Here is a 21,244-nt window from a genome sequence, read left to right on the forward strand (position 1 = left end):
CATTATATAAATGTAGAAATCGAGGTCCATTAAAACAGCTCAAAAGCCACAAGATGACAAAAAAGAACTCTCAACTGGTCTGTCAGATGACAGTGTCTACACCCTTGTGCCTACACTTCTGTGTGAGTCCATTACAACATCCATTCAGGGTCCTAGTCTCCAACTTCTTGACAAGCAGTTTCTAATACACTTACCCATTCTAGAACAGCCACAGCTGGTCTGTACACAAAAATATTACATGTAGTAAATGAGTCTTTTATTTTCTACTGACACTTAAGAAGATTAAAGTATTGTTTTATTTATCCTGACAGGGTAAGTGTACTCCCTGGTGCCTATACCTTGGTGATGTTAGTTAGATCTGTGGCATTGCTCCTCTCAAATGCAAAGTTTGCCAGGTCACCTTCTGGTCTCCTCCAGAGGTATTTGGTTCAGCATCAGGTCAGAGGGCAGAGAATCTGTTGCTAAGCTGAAGCTGAAACTCTGTCTTTAGGAAAATGGAGGTATAAAGAAGACTTTCATAAAGCCACAGAAATGCTGGGAACAGATTGGGATTAGGTTATAGATACTTTTCCTTCTAGTTTAGCTGTTGGATGTGGTGCTGGGGGTGAACCTATGAAGCTCTGGTATAAGTATGTTCTTTAACACTGAGCCACACCCCTGCCCTTAGTTCAGTCTCTTTCTAATAGTTCATCCCTGGGTTCCTGATGTCCCCACTTGCCCTAATGGACACACACCAATGCCTGCTTCTAGTAGGAACTCAGAGAACAATAGTTCTTCCTCCTCATACATTCATTTCCCCCCAGAGTTCCTTAGCCTGTGATTTAGGAAAGGCAATCATCCTTAACCCAGTTCTATAGTGGGGAAACTGAGGCTCAAAGAGGGGAGATGGGAGGGTTTCAGTCTATGCTCCTGGGTTAGTTAGTTCTCTTCAACTTAAAAAGAACAAGTTAGGACATGTACCACACTGAACAAGGCTTAAGGTTTGTAGAGTCCCTGTCCCACATATTTGCTTTTTAATGAAGTTGAAGTCTCAAGCTGCCAGGAGTTGTTTTATGGGCCAGAACAACAAAGTATTTCACAGTTGTGCACACTCTACCTTAAACCACCTGCTACTACTCACCCGTGTTTGGAGCAGCCTTGTTTAGAAGCACTGGGTGAGTGCTTCTAAAACCTGGCAAAAAGAATGATGTGTAGTTACCAGTCCCCTTTGCTGGTACCCATTGTATCCCTGGTTAATTTGTGTATTTTGTTGTTGTTACTGTTGTTTTGTTTTTTTGAGGGGGGGGCAATGTTTTGGTTGGTTGGTTGGTTTTGCCTTTGGAATTCCTCTTCTTAATAAACACTAACAGCTGCTGCTACCAGGATCAACAGAGACACCTGCTTGACTGTGGCTGAGGAATTTCATGGACACTCCCCAGTGGGGCCCTGGGAAATAACACAGCTTAAGACAAAGATTGGAGAGACCTTTTCTCTCTTACTCGCCCCTGTGCCCTGTTCTGGCAGGAAGCAACTCTGAGAAGATGGACATTTTCTTCAGAATTAGGCGAAAAGGGGGCAGCGAGGTGGGCTTAGTCCTTCTTTTGGCTTGAGCTACACACACACACACACACACACACACACACACACACACACACACACACACACACACACACTTTTTCTTAACAAAGCATGTAGGAACTTGAACACATCCTAAAATCATACCCTTAAATTAAGGACATGGCTAGATTCAGTCAAAACTGGGTTGGGCTATATGAACAATAAAGCAAACTATGTCGTCCCCTGAGCAAATTCCTGGGGAAAAAAAACCTCTTGTTACCCTCTTACGGCTATGCTTGATTAGGTGTGAATAGGATTAAAAATCGAAAGGATTTGCACAGAGAACAAAGACAGATGGCCTAAACCTGTCAGCTAAAACCAGGAGGCCATCTATCCCTGCCTCAACCACTGACTCCTCCTAAGGAAAGCCCAGGCTGGTCTCCAGGAGCTCTGAGAGAATCTCACACTTTGGCAGCACTAACCTGCATTTTCGCTTTCTTCTGAATAAAACCTTTCCTGCACTGGTATCTGTGTCCGCTTCTTTAACTCTCTACACAAATTGCCAAGAACCTGGAAATATCCCATCACGACAGAAACCAGTGGCAGCAGTAGAATCAGGAAACGGGGCCCTTGGTGTGCTCCCCACCCCAGAGGGACCAGGCCAGCCAGGATCAGCTTTCACTGACATTGGGAAGGAGAAGAGATAGCCCTGACATCCTGCTGGGAACAATCCCAAGGAGGCTGGGCAGAGGAGGTGACCCATTAATATGGATGATATGTCAAGAAAGTAGACAGAATTTCAAACAGGAACTTAACCCAGGACCTCTGACTACAGGGTATGTAAAACTGTGCTTAGAATCAATAATAATCTGTCTCCTCATACTCGGTAATAGAGTTACACAAAATCACAACCGCACGGCCTCATGCATTTCACACACGAACTCGGAGAAGCTACTGATACAAATGCTACACAACGCAAATTCACTGGCACGTCCGCACCGCATGTGGAACCTGCGCAGGCAGGTCACCTGTCACCCCTCCTGGTGTTCCACGGGCACTCTTAAAATTTGACAATTTTCAATGTGAGCTTGGAAGCTAGGTTTCTTTCATTTTCCCTAAATTTGAGGTTTGCTTTCATTTGACAACTTCCGGAGGGAGAAGAGTATTGGTGGTCATAGAAATATCTTGCTCTAAGTAGGCCTCTTAATCCTCATCCCTATCTCTTCCTCCTTATTGTCTTCCTCATCCTTGTTTTTTCTTTTTCTTTTATTGAAAATAGATTTTTTTTCATAAAATATATTCTAATTATGGTTTTCCCTCCCCTCCCATCTGAATCCAAATCCTTTGTATCTCTCTTAGAAAACAAACAGGCATCTAAAGAACAATAATAAAATAAGATAAAATAAAAACAAACAAGTTGAAATAGGGCAAAACAAACAAACAAACAGGAGAAAAAGAGCCAAAGAAAAAGCACAAAACCACCCACATATAGACACAGAGACACATGTGTTCGCACACACAGGAAGTGTCATAAAAACACAAAACCAGAAGCCATGATATATACACAAAGAACATAAAGATAAAATGCTCCAACAAAACTTTTAAAGACCGAATGCCATTGACTTCATTTCACGTTAGCCATCTACTGCCGTGCATGGAGCCTGCCCTTAAAGTAGTTTGTACAACCACTGAGACTCCATTGGAAAAAACTGATTTTTCATTTGCAAGTCCTATTAGAGACAGCTTCCAGTTTAGAGACGGGAGCTGTGTACACTTCTTTCAGCACTGGGACGCCATCAGGTGCAGACTGGTGCAGGCCCTGTGCATGCTGCCACAGCCTCTGTGATTTGTTTAGAACGTTAGGCCTTGTGTTTAGAAGGCCTTGTCTCCTTAGTGTCCTCTACTTCTTCTGGCTCTTACACTCTTTCTGCCTCTTCTCCCACAGAGTTCCCTGAGCCCCAAGGGGATGGATTTGATGTCTTCATCCCATTTGGGACTGAGTGCTCCAAAGTCTCTCATTCTCAGCACAGTGTCTGGCTGTGGGTCTCTGTATTTGTTCCCCTCAGCTGCAGGAGGAAGCTTCTCTGCTCATCCTCATTTTTGTCCTCTTCCTCCTCATCGTCATCATAATCTTCATCCTCCTCATCCTGTGTCTTAGTTTGCTTTCTATCACTGGGATAAACATCATGACCAAAAGCATGGGGAAGAGTTTATTCCATTTTACAGATTACAGTCTATCATCAAGGGATGTCAGGGCAGGAACTCAAGAGAAGAACAGAAGCAGAGACCATGGAGGAACACTGCTTACTGGCTTGCTCCCCACGGCTTGCTCACCCCATTTTCTTATAGAACCCAGGGCCAGAATAATGCAAAGCTGAGTTGGAAAACAGAGCTGATATCTAGAGAGAGTAAAATAATAGCCATTGCAAAGTGCTAGATGAAATAAATGTTTGAACAAGAGTTGTCTAGAAGCTCAGAGGAAGGGTTATCTATAAAGATCAGGGGAGACTTCCTGCCACAAGGCCTTGTGGGAGGAGAGGAGAGATGATAATCAGGGGAGCAGGGAGAAATGGGGAGTTACTTGGTAAATACAGATGCCTCATGGATTTCATTGAATTTCTTAATGGCAAGAAACTCCGGATTAAAAGTGAAGTGTGAACACAGTAGAAGCCTTTCAGAAGTCTCAGAAGAAAGGGTGGTGGAAAACACTGTTCAAAACACTATTCTTTCCCTTTTCGTCTTTTCATTTGATCCTCGCCACATTCTTGGGGAATGTGTTAGTTGGGAACCACATCCTCATATCAAAGAATAAAACTGAAATCAGCTGAAGAGCTAGGGTAACTCCACCAGGCAAGAGATGTATCACATGCTGCACAGCCAGCAGCATCAGAGCAGGGAGCAGATCCCACTTTCCTAACATTTACATCTTTAAATCTGTTTGGTTTCCTAATTTGAATCTGTAGAGTTTGCTCTGGGAGTGGCTTGGGGTAGAAGAAGAGGATGTCTTCAGGACAGGTAGTGGGGAAACTCACTGGGTCTTGTCTGCTTTATCAAGTAAGTGAAAGAGGCAGCTACAAGGAACTGCCCCTCCCCCCCACTTCCTCCACTCCCCCATCCTTTCTCCTGGCACCATAGACATTCCTCTCCTTGCTACAGCTCTAGGGTGGCACCAGTTCTCCTGTTAAGACAGTCCTTTCACCGTTGCTGGTTCAAAGGAAGAGACTCGGCTCAGAGGACATCCAGCTGCAATGCCTACAGCCGGGCTCGAGGGAATAAGGCAAAATGAGGTCGTGCACAGAAACAAAAATGAACCAGTGAGCTCCCTGAGGCTGAGGCTTTTTATAACCAGCATTAAATATTTATTGTACTGTCAGTCTTGGGATTGTATACAAAAGGACGGAGGAGAAAATGGAAAGAACATGAATGTCAGAGTCTGATGGCATCCAGGCGCCTCCACAAAGCTCTGCGGTTTTAGACAGATTACTTAGCCTTTCTACGTTTCTCTTTCCTTATCGGGGAAATAGAGAGTACAGCACCCATTGCACTGGGCTATTGCAGGGATTGTAGGAGGCTGCACAGGAGCCAGGCGGCAGCATTCAGTTAGGGCTGAGAAGAGGCAGCAGCAGCAAGGGTGGCAGCAGTAGGAGGCACTGGAGGGCAGTGCTGGCAGCAAAAGCAGAATAGCCTCAGTCATGGCAGGGATCTCAGACCTTCATGGGCAGCAGAGTGATGAGCAGCAAGAGGCAAGAAGGTGGTTCGGAACAACACGACTCGGTAGCCGGGTCAAAGGAGTTTGACCCCAACTGTTTTATTTTAGACATATTTAAGCACAGCACAATCTGGTGAAAACCATTCTTGTGGATTAGCTCAACCCTGCATGCACAACAAAGCATACTTAAATCTCTTTGAGGAACAAAGTAAGCTAAACACAGATCAGATGTGACTACATCGAAATGCTTTGTAAAGTACATGTGACACCTTGCATGAAGATGGGTTCCATAGATTGGCTGAGAAAAAACAAAGTTGATGAGAAGGGTCTGGTGGAGGGTCCTGTGCCAGAAAGTCTCCAGTCACACAAATCATGCAAAGGTCACCAGGCTAGAAAGCATGTCTGCTCCAGCCTTCTGGGTAGAACATGGGTTTTGCATTCCCTCCCTTGAAGGAACAATCCTGTACATTTAACATCTCAGATTCCCTTAGAGCATGTCTGTGAGTGCAAAGACCTCCATCCCCTACTAAGTAGTCTTCTGGTGGTTGAATCAGCAGTAATGGTAGCAGTAGTAGATCAGCAGGAGTGCAGACGCAGCAGCATTAGTTTTAGGAGTGCTGTTGCTGGCATCAATAGCATCAGAATTCATGTCTGTGATAATAGTGAGGGCTGGGGATACTGCTCCGTTAGTAAAGTCCTTGCCACACAGGCGTGAGGACCTGAGTTCATATCCCCAGAACCCATGTAAAAGCTGGGTGCAATGGTGTGCCTGTGGCCTCAGTGCTGTGGAAGTCAAGACAGGAAGAACCCTGGAGTTCATTGGCCAGCCAGCCTAGATGAATCAGGGAGCTCCAGGTTCAGTGAGAGGCCCAATCTCAGAAAATAAAAATGTGGGAGTAATCAAGGAAGATACCCTCCACATGTCTGAGCATACACACACGCGCGCGCACACACACACACACACACACACACACACACACACACACACACACGTGCCCCTCCGTACACATACACGCCGTACACAAATATATACAACACACATGCACAATCCCTCTCTCTCTCTCTCTCTCTCTCTCTCTCTCTCTCTCTCTTTCTCTTTCTCTTTCACACACACACACACACACACACACACACACACACACACACACACACACACAGAGAGAGACAGAGAGAGACAGAGAGAGAGAGAGTCGAAGTATTAATATCAGTGATAGTGGCAATAGCAGTGCCAGTGGTGTTTGTTAATTGTAGCAGCAACATCTCTGAAAAGCTGGCTATGGGAAAGCACTGAGAGATAAGGAAACCCCTCATCTCCACTTCTCCACCAAGTCTACAGCATTGAAGGCCAAGCAGGACTCCTGACTCCAAGTCCAAACTCACTGCACCAAACTATGCTGCCTTCCCCACTGCATTAGAACTTAAGCCTATAGCCTTCGCAGTAGCCTGAGCAGCAGGCTGTCTCAGTGGAGGTCATTGCTTTGGGAGGATGAATCCATATTTAGGATCTGGTGACAGGGTGAGGTCATGATGGAGTTTGAGACTTGAGGGCACTTTATTCTTTCTTTGATCCTGTTGCATTTGCTGACACCTCTGTTTCTAGGGAACTCTTTTCAGGTGCTACAGAGTTAGGCAAACAAACTCTGCTCTCAAATAAATGATCACGGAGGAGGTGACCGTCACTGGAGAGAAACAATGGACATATTCAAAAGTAAAGATTGGAGGGATGGCATAGAGTTGGGATGCACAGATTGGGTGTTTGTTTAGAAACAAGGTCTTGATTACAGCATAGACTAATGACATCATGACCATCATGACCAGCATAACTTTAGTCTTAAATAGTAAAAAACTCTTCTTTTTTTTTTTTACATTTTATTCCTTTTCATTTATTTTGAGATTAATATAATTACATAATTTCTACCTTTCCTTTCCTCCTATCAATCCCTCCCATATACCCCCTGCTCGCTCATTTTCAAATTCATGACCTCTTTTTCATTAACTGTTGTTACAAGACCTTGTGTATAGATGATGTTCTTTAGTTAAGAGGAGTAAAGCTGGTGGGTGGGAGAGAGCTAGCAGGCAGGACCGGCAAGCCCTGGCAATTAAGCGGAATATGAAAGGCAGACGTAGAATGGTATCTAGTCTCCTGGACTAAAAAATGCTCTGAAAAAGGTATCACAAATGTGAAGTCATGCTTTGTAGAGATCCCGGGAGCTTCCAATAAGATAGTAGGTTAGCAGGAAAGCATTCAGAGGCAGGAAGGTCAGTTAGAGGTCATTCCAGCAATCAGTTTAAGGAGGGTGATGAGAATGGCTAGGAGGGAGAGCATGGAGGACACAGGAAAGCTGGAGGAAGGGAAATGAATGGCAGTCCTCTTGACAGACCTTAACTGTACCATTTTAGAGTTGGGAAGGCAAACTGCTCTGAATGATTCAGTCAGTGAGCAGGTGTTGGGGTTCAGAGTAAAACTTGGGTCTGTCTGACTCCAACATCACTCCACAGCAATGTTTAATGGCAGACACATCACAAGGCAGAAGTGATGGGCCTTGGAAGCTGGTCATTTGTGTGGGAAGAGATCGAGAGGGAGTTCAGACGGCAGCAGGCTTTGCAGCCTGGAGGACAAGGTAGAAAATGAGGACACTAACCCCCCAGGTGACGCTGGGGCAAACAGCAGATCTGTATTTAAGAGTGATGTGAGGACAGCCAAAAATAAATCTCAGCTCATTGGGGACAAGTACATTTAAAGAAGTAAGGTGCATGTTCAGGACTGACTTCCTGAACTGTCAAGGCTTTGCGTTGAAGGTCTAGGGTGAACTGGAATTGCCTTGGGTGTGGCAGAACTGAATGTGAGCCTGGGTTCTGTCTTAGTTACTTACTGGCTAAGGACCACGAGCAGGGAGCCTATTCACATTGCACTGAGCCTTTTCATCTGCAGAGTGGAAAGATCGTCCTGATCACCACAAACCCAGAGTTCGGTGAGAGTGGTGAAGGCACTTCAGGAAGTCCTGAGTATGATCTGGCCAAGCCTGAGAGGCTGGTTGCTTGGTTGCTTCATAGCATCCCTGAAACACTGTTTACCATCTGAAAATAGCCCATGAAGAGCCTGGTACAGGTCCTGTTCAGATCTGCTTGCCACTATTTTAATAAAACCTGGGATGTTACGGAGTGTGGCCTCTTTCTTTTTAGTTAGTTCTATATCCCGTCTTACATTGCCTCTTCTCTCCTCTTCAGGAGTTCGGGGCCTCTTGCCCATGCCACTCCATCATTGTTCATTCCACTTAGTGAGCTTGATGCTGCCTTAGGACCTGTGCTATGTGCTGAGGCCGCAGGATGGATACAATGCAAGTGAGGCATCTGTCCTGACTCTAATCCCACAGTGCACCTGTCAATGCCCCTGGGCGCCTCTCTCATGCCTGATCTTTCTTCAGGAGGTATTCATTCTTCTGTCTTCTCTTTGGCTGTAGAAAAGGACTTCTAATTCTAACAAGCAGGAGAGAGGCACAAGGGGGGGGGAGTGGGGAGGGGACTCAGGGAAGGGGCTTTACTCTGTGTCAGATACTGTATAGACATTATTACACTTAATTCTCAACTTAACTGTGGGAAATAGGTATTAACCACTCCTATTTTACAGATGATGATGACCCAGAAGCCTAAAGAGGCCAAATCCATTGTCCAAAGCCACACAGGGAGTAGAGACGAGCAGGGATTCACACTTAGACTGGTTTAATTTACTGTTCCTGTTAAGCTGTTTCTCCTCTATTCTCTCTGATCCTTCAGCCTTATTGGTTGGGCTGAGCCTTCCAAGGAAAAACTTCAGAGGCTGACGTCCTTACAGTGCTCAGGAGGCAAGGACTGCGACACAGTAGACTCAGTTCCTACTGCCCAGAAGGCTGGGCTGACAAGGAATCTGCTAGAATAGCTACCCCAGAGGCTTCTGGGAAAAGCCTTGTAAGACCACATTGCTGAGCTTCCAAGGACCCTGAGAGAGCTGGAAACTTCTGTGTGACACATGTTCAATGGGCCCCATGCCCAGCCCCTGGCTTTGAAGGACCTAGAGTTCAGGATTTCACACAGGCATTCAGGAATGAGAGATGGGAAGGGGCCCCTCGGCAGCAGCTGCTAAGAAGTTCTGACATCTTTCCAGGTCCCTCTATGCCTGACAACCTACACATGACCCTCTTCTCTCAGTCTCCTACCAGTTCTAAATAGCAGCATGGTTTGCACTACTCTGTTTTAGCCTGTTTTCTGTTGTGACCAGACTTTACCTCTAGCTCAATGGAAGAGGCTCATTGTGGAGTAGTGGAGATCCAGGCTGGTTTGTAAGAATGCAAAGTGAAGGCAAAGAAAGGATTTTCAGAATGCTCCCCTGGAAAATGCAGCAAGTGCACTTACCTCATAAGTCTTCAGAGAACATCCAATAAGGAAGCAGATTCGGAGGCGTCCAGCACCACACCTGGCACACCCCATGTATTCACCAAGCATTTGGTAAATGTATGACTGAATGCCTAACAAATGTTAATCTCCCACCTCCCTGTTTGGTTCTGCTCTTTCTATTTAGAACAATGAGCTGTGATTCTCCAAGGCAGGCCTTGAGTATGTCACTGAGGCACACTGACAAAACACAAGCTTGTCATATGCCCTGTCTGCTGTCCCTGTTGGGAAGGACAGGGGTGTGCCTAGCTAAAGGAGTCTCCTGTGCAAGGAAAAGGTGGTCTGCTTCCACTGATGAGGGCCTCGGCATCTCAGAAGCTGGCAGTTTGCAACTTGCTGGCTGCAACTTGGGAGAGCAAATGCACATCAGTTGTGTTTCAGAGCCCCTGAAATAAAGAGCAGAACGTCCCTTGCCCCAGGATGACCTGTGGGTGAGAACCAGCCAGAGATGAGCACATCGCCCCCCACCTTTCTTTCTTGTATAGTTGCCTCACTCTCTTTGTCAGAAATGCACCGGATCGTGCTCAGGTCTACCCATATGTGATTCTAGTCTGGGAAAGAAGCAGGCCAGATTACTTCTCAATAGGCTGAATGGCCTTGTGATAGGTGGACCAGAAGCCTCCATCTGGCTCACCTGTCTGGTGCTATCTTCTTCCTCCACGCTGAAAGCCTTTGCCAGCTTGGTGTCATAGGCATGACCTTATCCAAGAGCACTGTGGAGGAAGTGATCTGGCCAAGACCTCAACCAGGGCCACTGACAACCCCTGGACAGTCTTTTATTGTCTGTTTTGACAACACAGAGAAGTAGACCATTGCAATCCTGTAGTCTATCTTGTAAGTACCTTTTTCCCTCTAAGGAATGCTAGACATCAATGTAGTAAATATGCTATAATTCACAGATACTTATGTTCCTGTGTCTAGTGTTTAATGATATGGATGCTGCAAACTCCCATTATCTGACAGAAATGTAACCTCCTGCCTCATGTCATTTCTTTTCAGAGCCACAAATGAGAGATGATGTTGTAGAGCACCCAGCTTCAAACCCAGCACTCCCCTAAGGAAGGTAACCCTTCTTTCTTCATGATAGATGTCCTCTGATAATAAGCTCAGTACCTTCCAAAGGAAGTCATGGTTGGCAGCTCTCTTTAATAGAAAGCTTTCTTCAGCCTGAGCAGAAGTTTATCTTACTGGATGGTATTTCCTAGATTTGACTAAATTAACTCTGGCAACACAGCATAAATTTACTTCTTTTGTCCCATGATGTCCCTTAAACATTATAGAGACTGTAACCTTGCTTTCCCACCTCTACCCCTTACTTTTTATCTCAAGAAGAAACACCTTTACTCCCCTTGTCCACTTTTAATGGGAAGTGATTTCCACATACCTCTCCATGTTGGTCATATTTCAAATGGTCATAGCTGTCATTTTAATGAGCACATAAACTTTCTGACTGGTGTTTCCCACACTTAAGTTCATCAAATCTTCACAACTGCTAGAGTGAGATGGATATTACTATTCCCATTTTACAAGTGTGAAAACTGAGATTCATGGAGGTAAAAATGACTGTTCTATATTACGCCAATGTTGAGAAATAAAGCCAGGGCTTGAATTCTGAATTAGAACCTGGATCGCCTGTCTCCAAGTTTCTAATAAGTCGAGAGGCTTTAAAAAATACAGTACCCATGTGTGGTCCCAACAGTGGACATGGAAGAAAGCAGATCTAAGCTATAGTCTTATTTTATGCAACCTACCCCTGTCCATGACATCTAAAGTGATGCAAAGCTGCCTCGTGGCGGTTGTGTTGAGCCAGATACACTCTTAAGCTCCCCAGAATTCTGACACAGGAACTGCGGAGAGTTCAAATCTGACCATTCTTCTGCATCTTGACAGAGCCCCTGACCTCAAAGAGATTAATTCTAATTGGAGTTGGCTGGTTGTCCTCCAAGGAGTAGGAAACCAAAAGGGAAGGGTGCCAAGAACAATCAGAAACAGAGGTGCTGCACAAACCACTTTATTTGGACAATAAAAACCCAGGAAGGTTGCTATATATACAATGGAACATTCATAGCAAACTAACATATGGCTCTTTGTTACCATTTCTGAAAGCCAACATGTAAAAGAGAAAACAAGCTTTGCTCTCGATTTTTTGCAATAAACTTTGAAAATCGCCGTCGCAAATGCAAAGAATGTTTAACTGGAATTGTGTGCTGAAGGCCCCGTCTCCCTGGAGCCTCCCTCCCTCTCCCTATCTCCTAATCCTCATTTCCGGGAGGTCATTTTAATTAGCAGGCTGTCATGGTGACTCAGCCTGCTGCTTCCACAGACAGGAAGGGAGTAGACTCCCCTGGACCCATTCATCACACAAAGGCCCTTTAAGCGTCAGGAAAATGCACAGTATTTGGCTTGCTTCGCCTCAGGAATTGCTTCTGCTGTCGTTTTCTTTATCACTCCTACCTGCCTAAGGTGCAGTCCTTTGTCTCTTGCAGCCCCCTTACCTGGTAGTCACCCTGTCCTCAGTGCAGATTATCAGCACTCACCTCCCTTGATTCTTGTCACCAGGGACTGCAGACCTTATCCACAGTAGTTCTTCGGAATGAATGAGCAATGTTTTTTTGTCTGGGGAGCTAGAGTTTCGATTAAACTACCCAGGAAGTTGAAAGATGGCTTTCAGAACAGCTTTCTGAAGTTGCATGCTGGGGCTTGAGGGAGTGAGAGAGCATGAGGCTTATAGATACAGTGACCATGTTTCTAAGACCACTCTGATTTCAAAAATTCTACCCCATTGTTCACAACAGCCTGTTTGCCTTTGGCTTGTATGTGTGTTGCTGTTGCTTTGGATTAGAAAATATGGAGACGGCATTCCTAAGCTAGAGACATTTGCAACCTGTTTTAAGTAAAGTCACCTGTGCAGTGACCATACAACTTTAAAAGGTGAAGAAGGGCTTACAGAGACCTGAGACCTGTGGGACCTCTTGAGAGAGGTGTGTACGTTTTCCTATGCTTGCCTGGCTCCACTCTCCTACTCCACTCAGCCTCCGAGTTGAAGGCTCACAATTGATTTCCCATTGGTAAAAGGAAAAGAAATCAATGATAAAATGTCTCTCTTTCCCCTCCTCCCTTTCACTAGCATGTGCACAATGCTGAAAACCCCTGTCTTGGAAACCAGGGAATGGCACTTAATTTCGTGCCCCAACAGGAAATTCGTGTTCCTGCCCCCACAATGCCTCCAGGTGCCATGTCTTTAAAAGGGGGTTGAAGAGTCTTTGTGGTTCAGTGAGCTCTTCTTGTCCCCTTTGCTGTTGGGGACATTGCTGGCTGAGCCCCGCAGGGATGGGTGCTTGTAAGGAGTGGGGGTTTCTTTCCTGCAAAAGGGAAACAACAGAAAGAGAAGACAGCCCATATACACACGGCAATGAATTCATCTGGTGCATGTCCATCTCCCTCACCGGACAGGGACCTCGTGGGTACAATGACCTTGCCATCTTCTTCTCTGTGTCCCCAGAACCCAGTCCAGGTTTGGTTTACAGCAGTCATAGTAGCTCAGTGAATGTCTGTAGGATGGGTGACTGGCCAGCCAATGGATTGGTGGATGGATGGATGGATGGATAGATGCATTGCTTCATTCTAGGCCTGGAGAAATTTAAGTCTCTTACAGCTCCAATTTGGTATCTTGCCACTTGTATTCCAACTAATTCAACACATTACACATGGGAAGGGATGGGAACACAAAAATCTACAGTTTGGAAATTTGGAAGGAGGCCAACAGGATTATGCTACCTGTCTTGGAGTCTTATGGGCTTGGAAAAATCCCTTTTGAATATGAGAGAGAGAGAAAGAGAGAGAGGGAGAGAGAGAGAAAGAGAGGGAGAGAGAGAGAGACAGAGAGAGACAGAGAGAGACAGAGAGAGACAGAGAGAGAGAGAGAGAGACAGAGAGAGAAGAGGAGGAGGAGGAGGAGGAGGAGGAGGAGGAGGAGGAGGAGGAGGAGGAGGAGAAGGACCAGGAGGAGGAGCAGGAGGAAGAGGAGGAAGAGGAAGAGAGGAGAAGGAGAGGAGAGGAGAGGAGAAGGAGAGGAGAGGAGAGGAGAGGAAAGAGAGCTCTTGGGCAGCTGGGACACCATTCTGTCATTCTGTGTATGGTGTATGACCACCAAGGTCTTCAGAATCCCAGTTTTATTATTCAGCCTCATTACAACAACTCATAATGTCTCCAGGCATGTCTTCCTAGCATGCCTGGAGATCTCAGAGAGCAGATGTGTGTCTGTTTTACCTCTGTGTCCCCGAACTCAGCACCCAGCACCCAACACAGTAATTTTACCACCATCATTCAGTGTTTCTGTTCATATAAGAGATAATGAGCTCCTGTGGAGCCAGAACCAATTTTATTCACTGTTGCATTTTACCTTATTCAGTGCTTTATTTGTTACATTTTTGACTGACAAATTGATTTATATAGTCACTGGATTTAAGATTTATTCTCAGCGGGAAGACTGGTCTTAATTTTAAGTCCCAAAGAACTGCTCTGAATTCCCAAGTTGGCTGACTTCAGAAGTGTGGCCTTGGGCAAGGAACTGAACTTCTCTGAACTTCATTTGTACAATGAGAATAAACTATTCCAGTCTTCCAGGAGTGTCGTGAAGTTAAATTAGAGAATATGAATGAGCACCCCAGGAAGCTTTGTTAATATTCCGATCCGCGCCTTGAAATCCCACCCCTTGGTGCCGCCCTGTGTCCTACCATAAAAGCTTCTTTTTAAGGAAAAACTCTGCCCCTTCCTCTCTCTCTCTTCTGCCTTTTCCTCCACAAGGTGTGCACCCCTTGACCTCTCTCTCTCTCTCTCTCTCTCTCTCTCTCTCTCTCTCTCCCTCTCTCTTTCACTCTTCTCCTCTTCTTTCCTATCTTTCTCTTCATTTCTCTATTATAATAAACTCTCCACATGGATGCAGCGTCTGGATTGTGAATTACTGGCCGCCGCTGCTGCCACCATGCCTGCATGGGGTGCATCTGCCCAGCCTGCCACTGCATCTGCCCAGTATGCCAGCAAGTTTTCCCTCAGGTGTGGTATATCCTGGCCTGGCCAGCTGGGGGTTCCCCACGTGTGCATAATTCATAACAGGCTTCCCTTCCCTACTGTAATTTGTTGACTGTGGCCCCAGAAACTCTGGACATGTCAAAGATACAGACAGACAGTGATGCTGTAGTCAACTTGTTTAGATTTAATGGAGATAATAACTGTGCAAAGCAACCACTCAAATTGAAGACTTCAACATGAAGTCACAAGTGGTGAATGATAGAAATAGAAATGGAGCGGACTGTTTGAATTAGGACTGAAGATGTGTCTTGTGGCCATTGTGCTCTGACCTTGGCACAACAACTTTTATTCATGGTTGATGAGTCACAAGCCAAATGAAGATGGAGTAGGTGTCAGGACACACACAAAGGACACCTGGTCTTAACATACCTTCCCCCAGTCTCAGTGCCTGAAAACACATGTTCCTTGAAGATTTGGCCAACATGAGGAGACTGTCTAGTGCAGGTGAGATGAACCTAGACCCAGTGCCCCTTAACACTCTAGTCCGACAAAGCTCATGCTTGGACTGCCACCTACAGATGGTGTGATCTTCTCAAGTCTGTTTTGTTCTCAGCACTAGCAATAGAAGTCAGGGCCACACCCATGCAAGTCAGTTGCTATAACCATTATCTGCAGCCCTGAGACAGTATGATCTTAAAGGAGTCCCTTCCTGGATGTAAGAATTTAAGGAGGAGAATGCTTGTTCTTCCTGCCTTGTAGACTCTGGTGAAAGGAGAGTTGGAGAAGAGGTACTTAGATTACAAGGTGCCATCCATCCATAGGTCATTGAGGAGAATAGTTCTTCACACCTCAGGCATAGGACACAAGGAGCATAGGACACAAGACAGATATGTTTTTATAGGACAAAGAAGATGTAAAGTCCCTAGAAGACAGGCTTGGGTTTATTGCTATGGACACAGCTATAAGTAGATGATGTCATGGCACTGAGGTGTGCAATGGCTAGAGAGGGGTATGAGAATGCAGAAACAACTTTTGGAGTGGCTGGAAAGGCAAAGTGTCACTATAATAAAAGATGAGGGCACAGAAAAGGAAAGGAGGCCCTAAACAGCAGATGGCTCATACCTCTGTTCCCTTCTCAATTTCCTTAGATTCATCTGCTTTGGAAGTCAACTTTTCAAGGCTTCTTTAGCTCTTTGGGCACCATTTAACACCTACACCACCATTTCCTGGGAGGTTGCACATCTACATATGTCATAGGACTTGGAGTTGGATGTGTTGGCTTTATTCTCTAATTCCTAAGCCAGGCTAGGTGTGGAGCAGGTGCTTCTGGGGTGAGTGGTGAACGGAAATGGACTTGGAGTCTTATGTTTACTATCATTTGTCACTTCTCTGACCACATTGGTCTTACCAGTGCTGCAGGTTTTGTTGGGTCCTGTTGCATTTAACCTTATTCAGTGCCTTATTTTTTATAATTTTGACTGACAAATTGATTTATATAGTCACTGGATTTAAGACTAAATCTTGTGATAGCATCATTTTCTTTCTATTCCATCAATCTCAACTCTTCATGTCCTTAAAAAACCAAGTTCAAATCTCACTTTCTCCCTGAAGCCTTCTTGGAATATGCCTGTCAGCTGTCAAGGACTTTCCAGGTTGTGTGTGGGAATAATAACATCTGGTTGGCACCTCCCCATAGGGCAAAGAGCTTGAGGGAGATGGTTTGTGAATACTCCCACCCAGTTCTACTACTGTATCTTCAGTGTCAATGACTTCACAACTTATTTAGGCCTTAACATATACAAGCTCTGCACCATGCACTAAGGATTCAGGAATGAGATTGTCCAATGGAGAAGCCAGACCTGCCTGCAGAGATACCAGACAAGACAGGGTAGGGGGTGTGTATGAAAGGCAACCAGGAGCACAGCTGAGGAGATAGTTCTATCTTAGCAGGAAGAGGGACAGGAAGACAGAATGTGACATTTGGAGAAAGTTTGAATGAGTTAGTAGGAATTCAGCACCTACAAAATGAAAGGGATAAAGGGAAAGGATTAAAGTTATAGAAGCATGAAAATGGACAACGTGTTCAGGCTGATGCATATGGCAGGAAGTGGTTGGAAGCAGGTATTACCGAGGTCAAGGGTATGGTAAGAGGCAGGATAGGTGTTCCCAATGTCAAGGGTTTGGAAGGGGGCAGGATATCAAATTAAAAATATTGGTTAAGGCCTCGAGTAGCAAAGAAAAGGAGTTGGAATATTACTTTGGAGGTAACAGGGAGCCATAAAGATTTGTGAGTGAGGCCACATCTGAAATGTAGTTGTGTATACTTACTATACACTGCTAAGTGCTGTTATATTATGCATGTTCCCAATGTGCTGATGCTAACTATGCTCCCCTAGGACTCATCACAGGCCTAGCACAGGATGTGCTCCTTATATACATATATCATGATGTCACTTTGCACAGTCATGCTGTGGATATCGTTCTGTATAAATAAAACACTGATTGGCCAATGGCCAGGCAGGAAGTATAGGCAGGACAAGGAGAGAGGAGAATTCTGGAAAGTGGAAGGCTGAGTCAGGGAGACACTGCCAGCCGCCACCATGACAAGCATCATGTGAAGATGCTGGTAAGCCACGAGCCACGTGGCAAGGTATAGATTTATAGAAATGGGTTAATTTAAGATATAAGAACAGTTAGCAAGAAGCCTGCCACGGCCATACAGTTTGTGAATAATATAAGCGTCTGTGTGTTTATTTTATAAGTGGGCTGTCGGACTGCTGGAGCTTGGTGGGACCCAGAGAGAAAACTCCAGCTACACAGTCAGGTGCACCTGGTGCTCAGGTGCAAAGCCTGAGTCTACTTGGTCAATACCAGCTTACATCCGTGTTCATGCTCTGCCCACTCACAGAAGTATTCTTGGTCCATTAATTTTCTCTGTCTGATATTATCCCCTTTGGTTTTTAGCTCTATGGCTGTGACACTGGTTAAAAATAAATGTAGGGTCTCAGCTTTCCTAATCAATGCTGAGCCTGAGCTCCCATGCCCACATTGCTGCCTCTCCCCAGGACTTCTTCCTGAGGGGCGGCCTAGCACCCCAGATGCCAATAGCCTTTCAGCAGCATATGGGTAGAAAGTGACATATGGCAATTATCCGTGGAGATGGGAGAAAACAAAGATTAATTTTGAGTCAAAACATGTAATTTTCCTTTACAACCAGAACTGCTCTTTCACTTAAGCTATTTGATGCTTGGGTGGAAAATAATACAAAAGCAGGAAGCATTCAAATTCAAATAGGACCCTATGTTCCCGGGAATTCATTCTTAAAGGGTTACTTACCAATTTGGAGTTGAGTGCTGCTCACAGGGGCTTACCCAGGCCCAGAAGGAGGGGTATGGGGGTAGGAAGGGAGCTAATTTGTTTTTTTCCTAATTTAAAATTGGGTGTATTTGCCTCAACTCTTCAAATCCTAGTGAGCAAAGAAGTCTTTGCTGAAGAGGACCTCAAAGCTCAGGGTCAGAGATGCCATGAACAGAGGCTCTTGGGAGGAAAACTTCCTTGCATCATTCTGACTCAATTTCAAGTCCCCTCCCAACCTAGAAGATCCTCTCCAGACTGAGGTTGAGTATCCCCCAGAGGGGTCAGGCCCTGGGCTCCAATCCTGGCTCCAACTCTGGACCTTGACACCCATTCTGCCCCCTAGGTCTCAATGTCTTCTTTTGCCATGGTTGCTGATGTACCCCCAAACTGTTAGCACTACTTCACTGATCTGTGACCAGGACACATGCAAGGAAAAAAAAATAGGTGAAGGATGAAGATAATTTTTATGCAGGCTGACAGAGGACCCAAAAGAGATAATCCCTAAATTAACTTGTAAATGAGATGCTAAGAATTCTTTTGAGTTTTACAAAGCTTTAAATGTTTAAGAACTTTAGCCAATCAAGAGTGACTTCTAAGAATGAAGCAAGCACTTTCCTCTGGAGGTGAACTCCTCAAAGGCAGGGTCATACCTTAATCTCCAACTCATCCCATACCTCCCTCCCACCAGAGCCGGGTGCAACGTGCTGTCTTCCATAGGTATGTGAGTGATGGAATGGATGAGTGTATCCATGTAAATATGTGCAGGGCAGGCTGGTACTGTAGGGGGTAGAGAAAGAACAGACAATCCTCCTGTAGGGGTTTTTAATACCCCAGAATGGTGGATATAAAGTCCCCAGATGATCTATTCTCAATCTGAGACAGGGTGTCATTGGAGCATGCAGCCATGAAAATCAGGCCTTAGAGAGGTACAACTCACTGAATGATGGAGCCTGGGCCAATCCCCAAATAAGTCAGGGGACTTGTCACAGTCTATCATAAACTGGCAAAAATCGGAAACCAAAAACATTTGGAGGCATCTACTGTGTGCTGGGCATTGTTCTAAGCTTGTACCTAATCTTTAGAACCATATTAAGTGGTTGCTATTATTTCTGTTTAATAGGCAGGTGTAGAAAGGTTTTAAGAGGCCAAGAAACTTGCCTAAAATCCCATTGCTCATGAGAGCCTGAGACAGTCCACTGAGGGAGCTCTATTGCAGTAGAGTTCAGATGGTTTTAGAATAGGAAACCCTATCTGTGCTATAGACTCTGTGACTTCAGGCAACCTTCTCTTCCTTTCTGGGTCTCCTTTTCTTAAAGTGCAAGACGAGGCATCCACAGACTAAATAAGATTAGATACACAAAGTACTTCATACAATAAGTAACTGTGACTTATATATTTATTATTAATAATAGATTATGGAGGAAGATTCATTGTTCTAAGCTCCTGAGGCACCAAAGAACATAGCGAACATCAATGGAAAGAATGGTCTGGCAGGAGTAGAGAGTTGGACACTGCCACGTCGTTCCAGGAGCCTGGACCACTAGGGGAACAGGAGATGAGGCCCAGAGGTAGGGCAGTACTAGAACATTCCAGATGCCACTGGATGTCACTGCCCTGATGTTCATTAAGTGCTCTACCAGCACACATGGGAACTCCCAGAACTTCCAGCTGTTGGTCAGCCCTCAGACAAGATGGATGATCCCATCCCAGTCTTCTCTCCTCCTTGGATCTACAAGTGGGTCCATCAGAGGAGCAAGATGGGACTTCTTAGGGGTGTGTCCTCTGTAGCCCAAACCTTCAAGTATTAAGGGAAGGGACTATCACTGATGGGATACTCATACACCTGATACTAGTGTTTCAATGTAAAGCCCACAATAACCTGAAAAGTGTGTACAACAGTGCCTGATTTACAGACAAGGGGTCTGAGGAATTGGAGTTCATTTGGGAACCTTGGAGGATGAGTGATCATATGGAGTGGAATATGTAAACAGCCAGGCTAACTTAGATCAGTGGCTGATCTTGGCTCTCTAGCAATGCCCCATCCCTGGAGATTTTTATGATGGGCCTGAAATGAGATGGCCCACCATGCATGACTATACTGTTATGTCTGCAGATTGGAGCTCAGCTGTTTAGTTTACTGCATTGTGAAAGCAGACCCTGAGGCATCATTCACCCTGACCAACCTGGTGAGTCAAGGTACTTCCTTGCTCTGGACCATGGGAGGCTGTTTGGCAATCTGGGCTAACATCCCAGAAGCTAGAGGAGATGAAGCTTCAGGGATGCCTGTGCTTAGGAAACACCTTCTGGGCCCATACTGATTCTTGTGGCAGAGCTAGGGTTGCCCTTCCTGTGGCACAGGTGGGAAACTGAGGGGCATCAGAAAACTAAGAGAAGCTTCCCTGAGCACAGACCCAGTGAAGCAGGACCTGAGCCTAATTGCTTGGCTCTACCACTTACCGAAGCCTTGGCATGGGCACTGTCATCCTTTCAACCAAGGAATTCAGCCGGTAATAGTCTAGAAATGTTCTCGCCACATTCCTCCCCAGTTTCATATCTGCAGGTGTGTGTTAAGAAGCAACTTTGAAAGGAGATTGAGCAGGATGAAAAGAGGCCTAGTTATAAAGAATAAAAATGCAAATAAAGCCGTGATAAAGATGGCATCATCTCTCTCCAGTCTAGGGGTTTGGCGGCATTGTCTTTGTCTTCACAAAACCTTCAGTGATAATTGTGGTCCTCATTTCAGGGACAAGGAACTAAAATGGACAGAACACAAGTAACCATACCCCTAAATCTGTGTACCAAGCTTTTAGGTACACTGGGATTTTCCAGTCTGACCTCAAATAGTTCGGAATGAAGCCTGATGAGCAAGACACAAAGCCAAGAGACCCTTTGCTGAAAAGAGCAGGGTTTGCCTGACCTTCAAGGACCAGGCATCTCTCTTGAGAGCAATCTCAGGAAAACTCTCTGACTCTAAATAGAATCCCATTTCCCCTTGCTATTTGGCAAATAATAAACCCCCAGGGTATAGATTGATAGCCTATTTGTCAAATCATAAATTCCTCAGGCAAGGAGAAAGCTCCAGTTCTATACTAGTATTAACACCCTGGGATCAATTAATACAACAATTGTGTATCTACCTTATGCCATATCCACATCTCTGGGGTTCTCTGCTATTTCCTTTGC

The 21,244-nt window shown here is 45.2% G+C and overlaps 1 protein-coding gene across 14 annotated transcripts in view; it reads right to left on the reverse strand.

The window, feature by feature from the left end:
* Positions 1–11,668: 11,668 nt before the first annotated feature.
* The window catches only part of LOC128096663 (BEN domain-containing protein 5), a 1,178,660-nt gene continuing 1,169,084 nt past the window's right edge, over positions 11,669–21,244 (reverse strand). For 10 of the 14 annotated variants that reach the window (XM_052716519.1, XM_052716506.1, XM_052716509.1 and 7 more), the window contains 2 exons: positions 20,519–20,615; positions 11,669–13,035 (listed from right to left, as the gene is read on the reverse strand). In XM_052716519.1, the coding sequence (XP_052572479.1) occupies positions 12,915–13,035; positions 20,519–20,615 (218 nt within the window). In that variant the 3' untranslated portion in view covers positions 11,669–12,914. The other 4 variants (XM_052716522.1, XM_052716507.1, XM_052716520.1 and 1 more) reach the window with 4 other exon arrangements.

Source organism: Peromyscus californicus, unplaced genomic scaffold (assembly GCF_007827085.1).
Source record: "Peromyscus californicus insignis strain IS unplaced genomic scaffold, ASM782708v3 Scaffold_5__1_contigs__length_169319896, whole genome shotgun sequence".
Taxonomy (NCBI): Eukaryota; Metazoa; Chordata; class Mammalia; order Rodentia; family Cricetidae; genus Peromyscus; species Peromyscus californicus.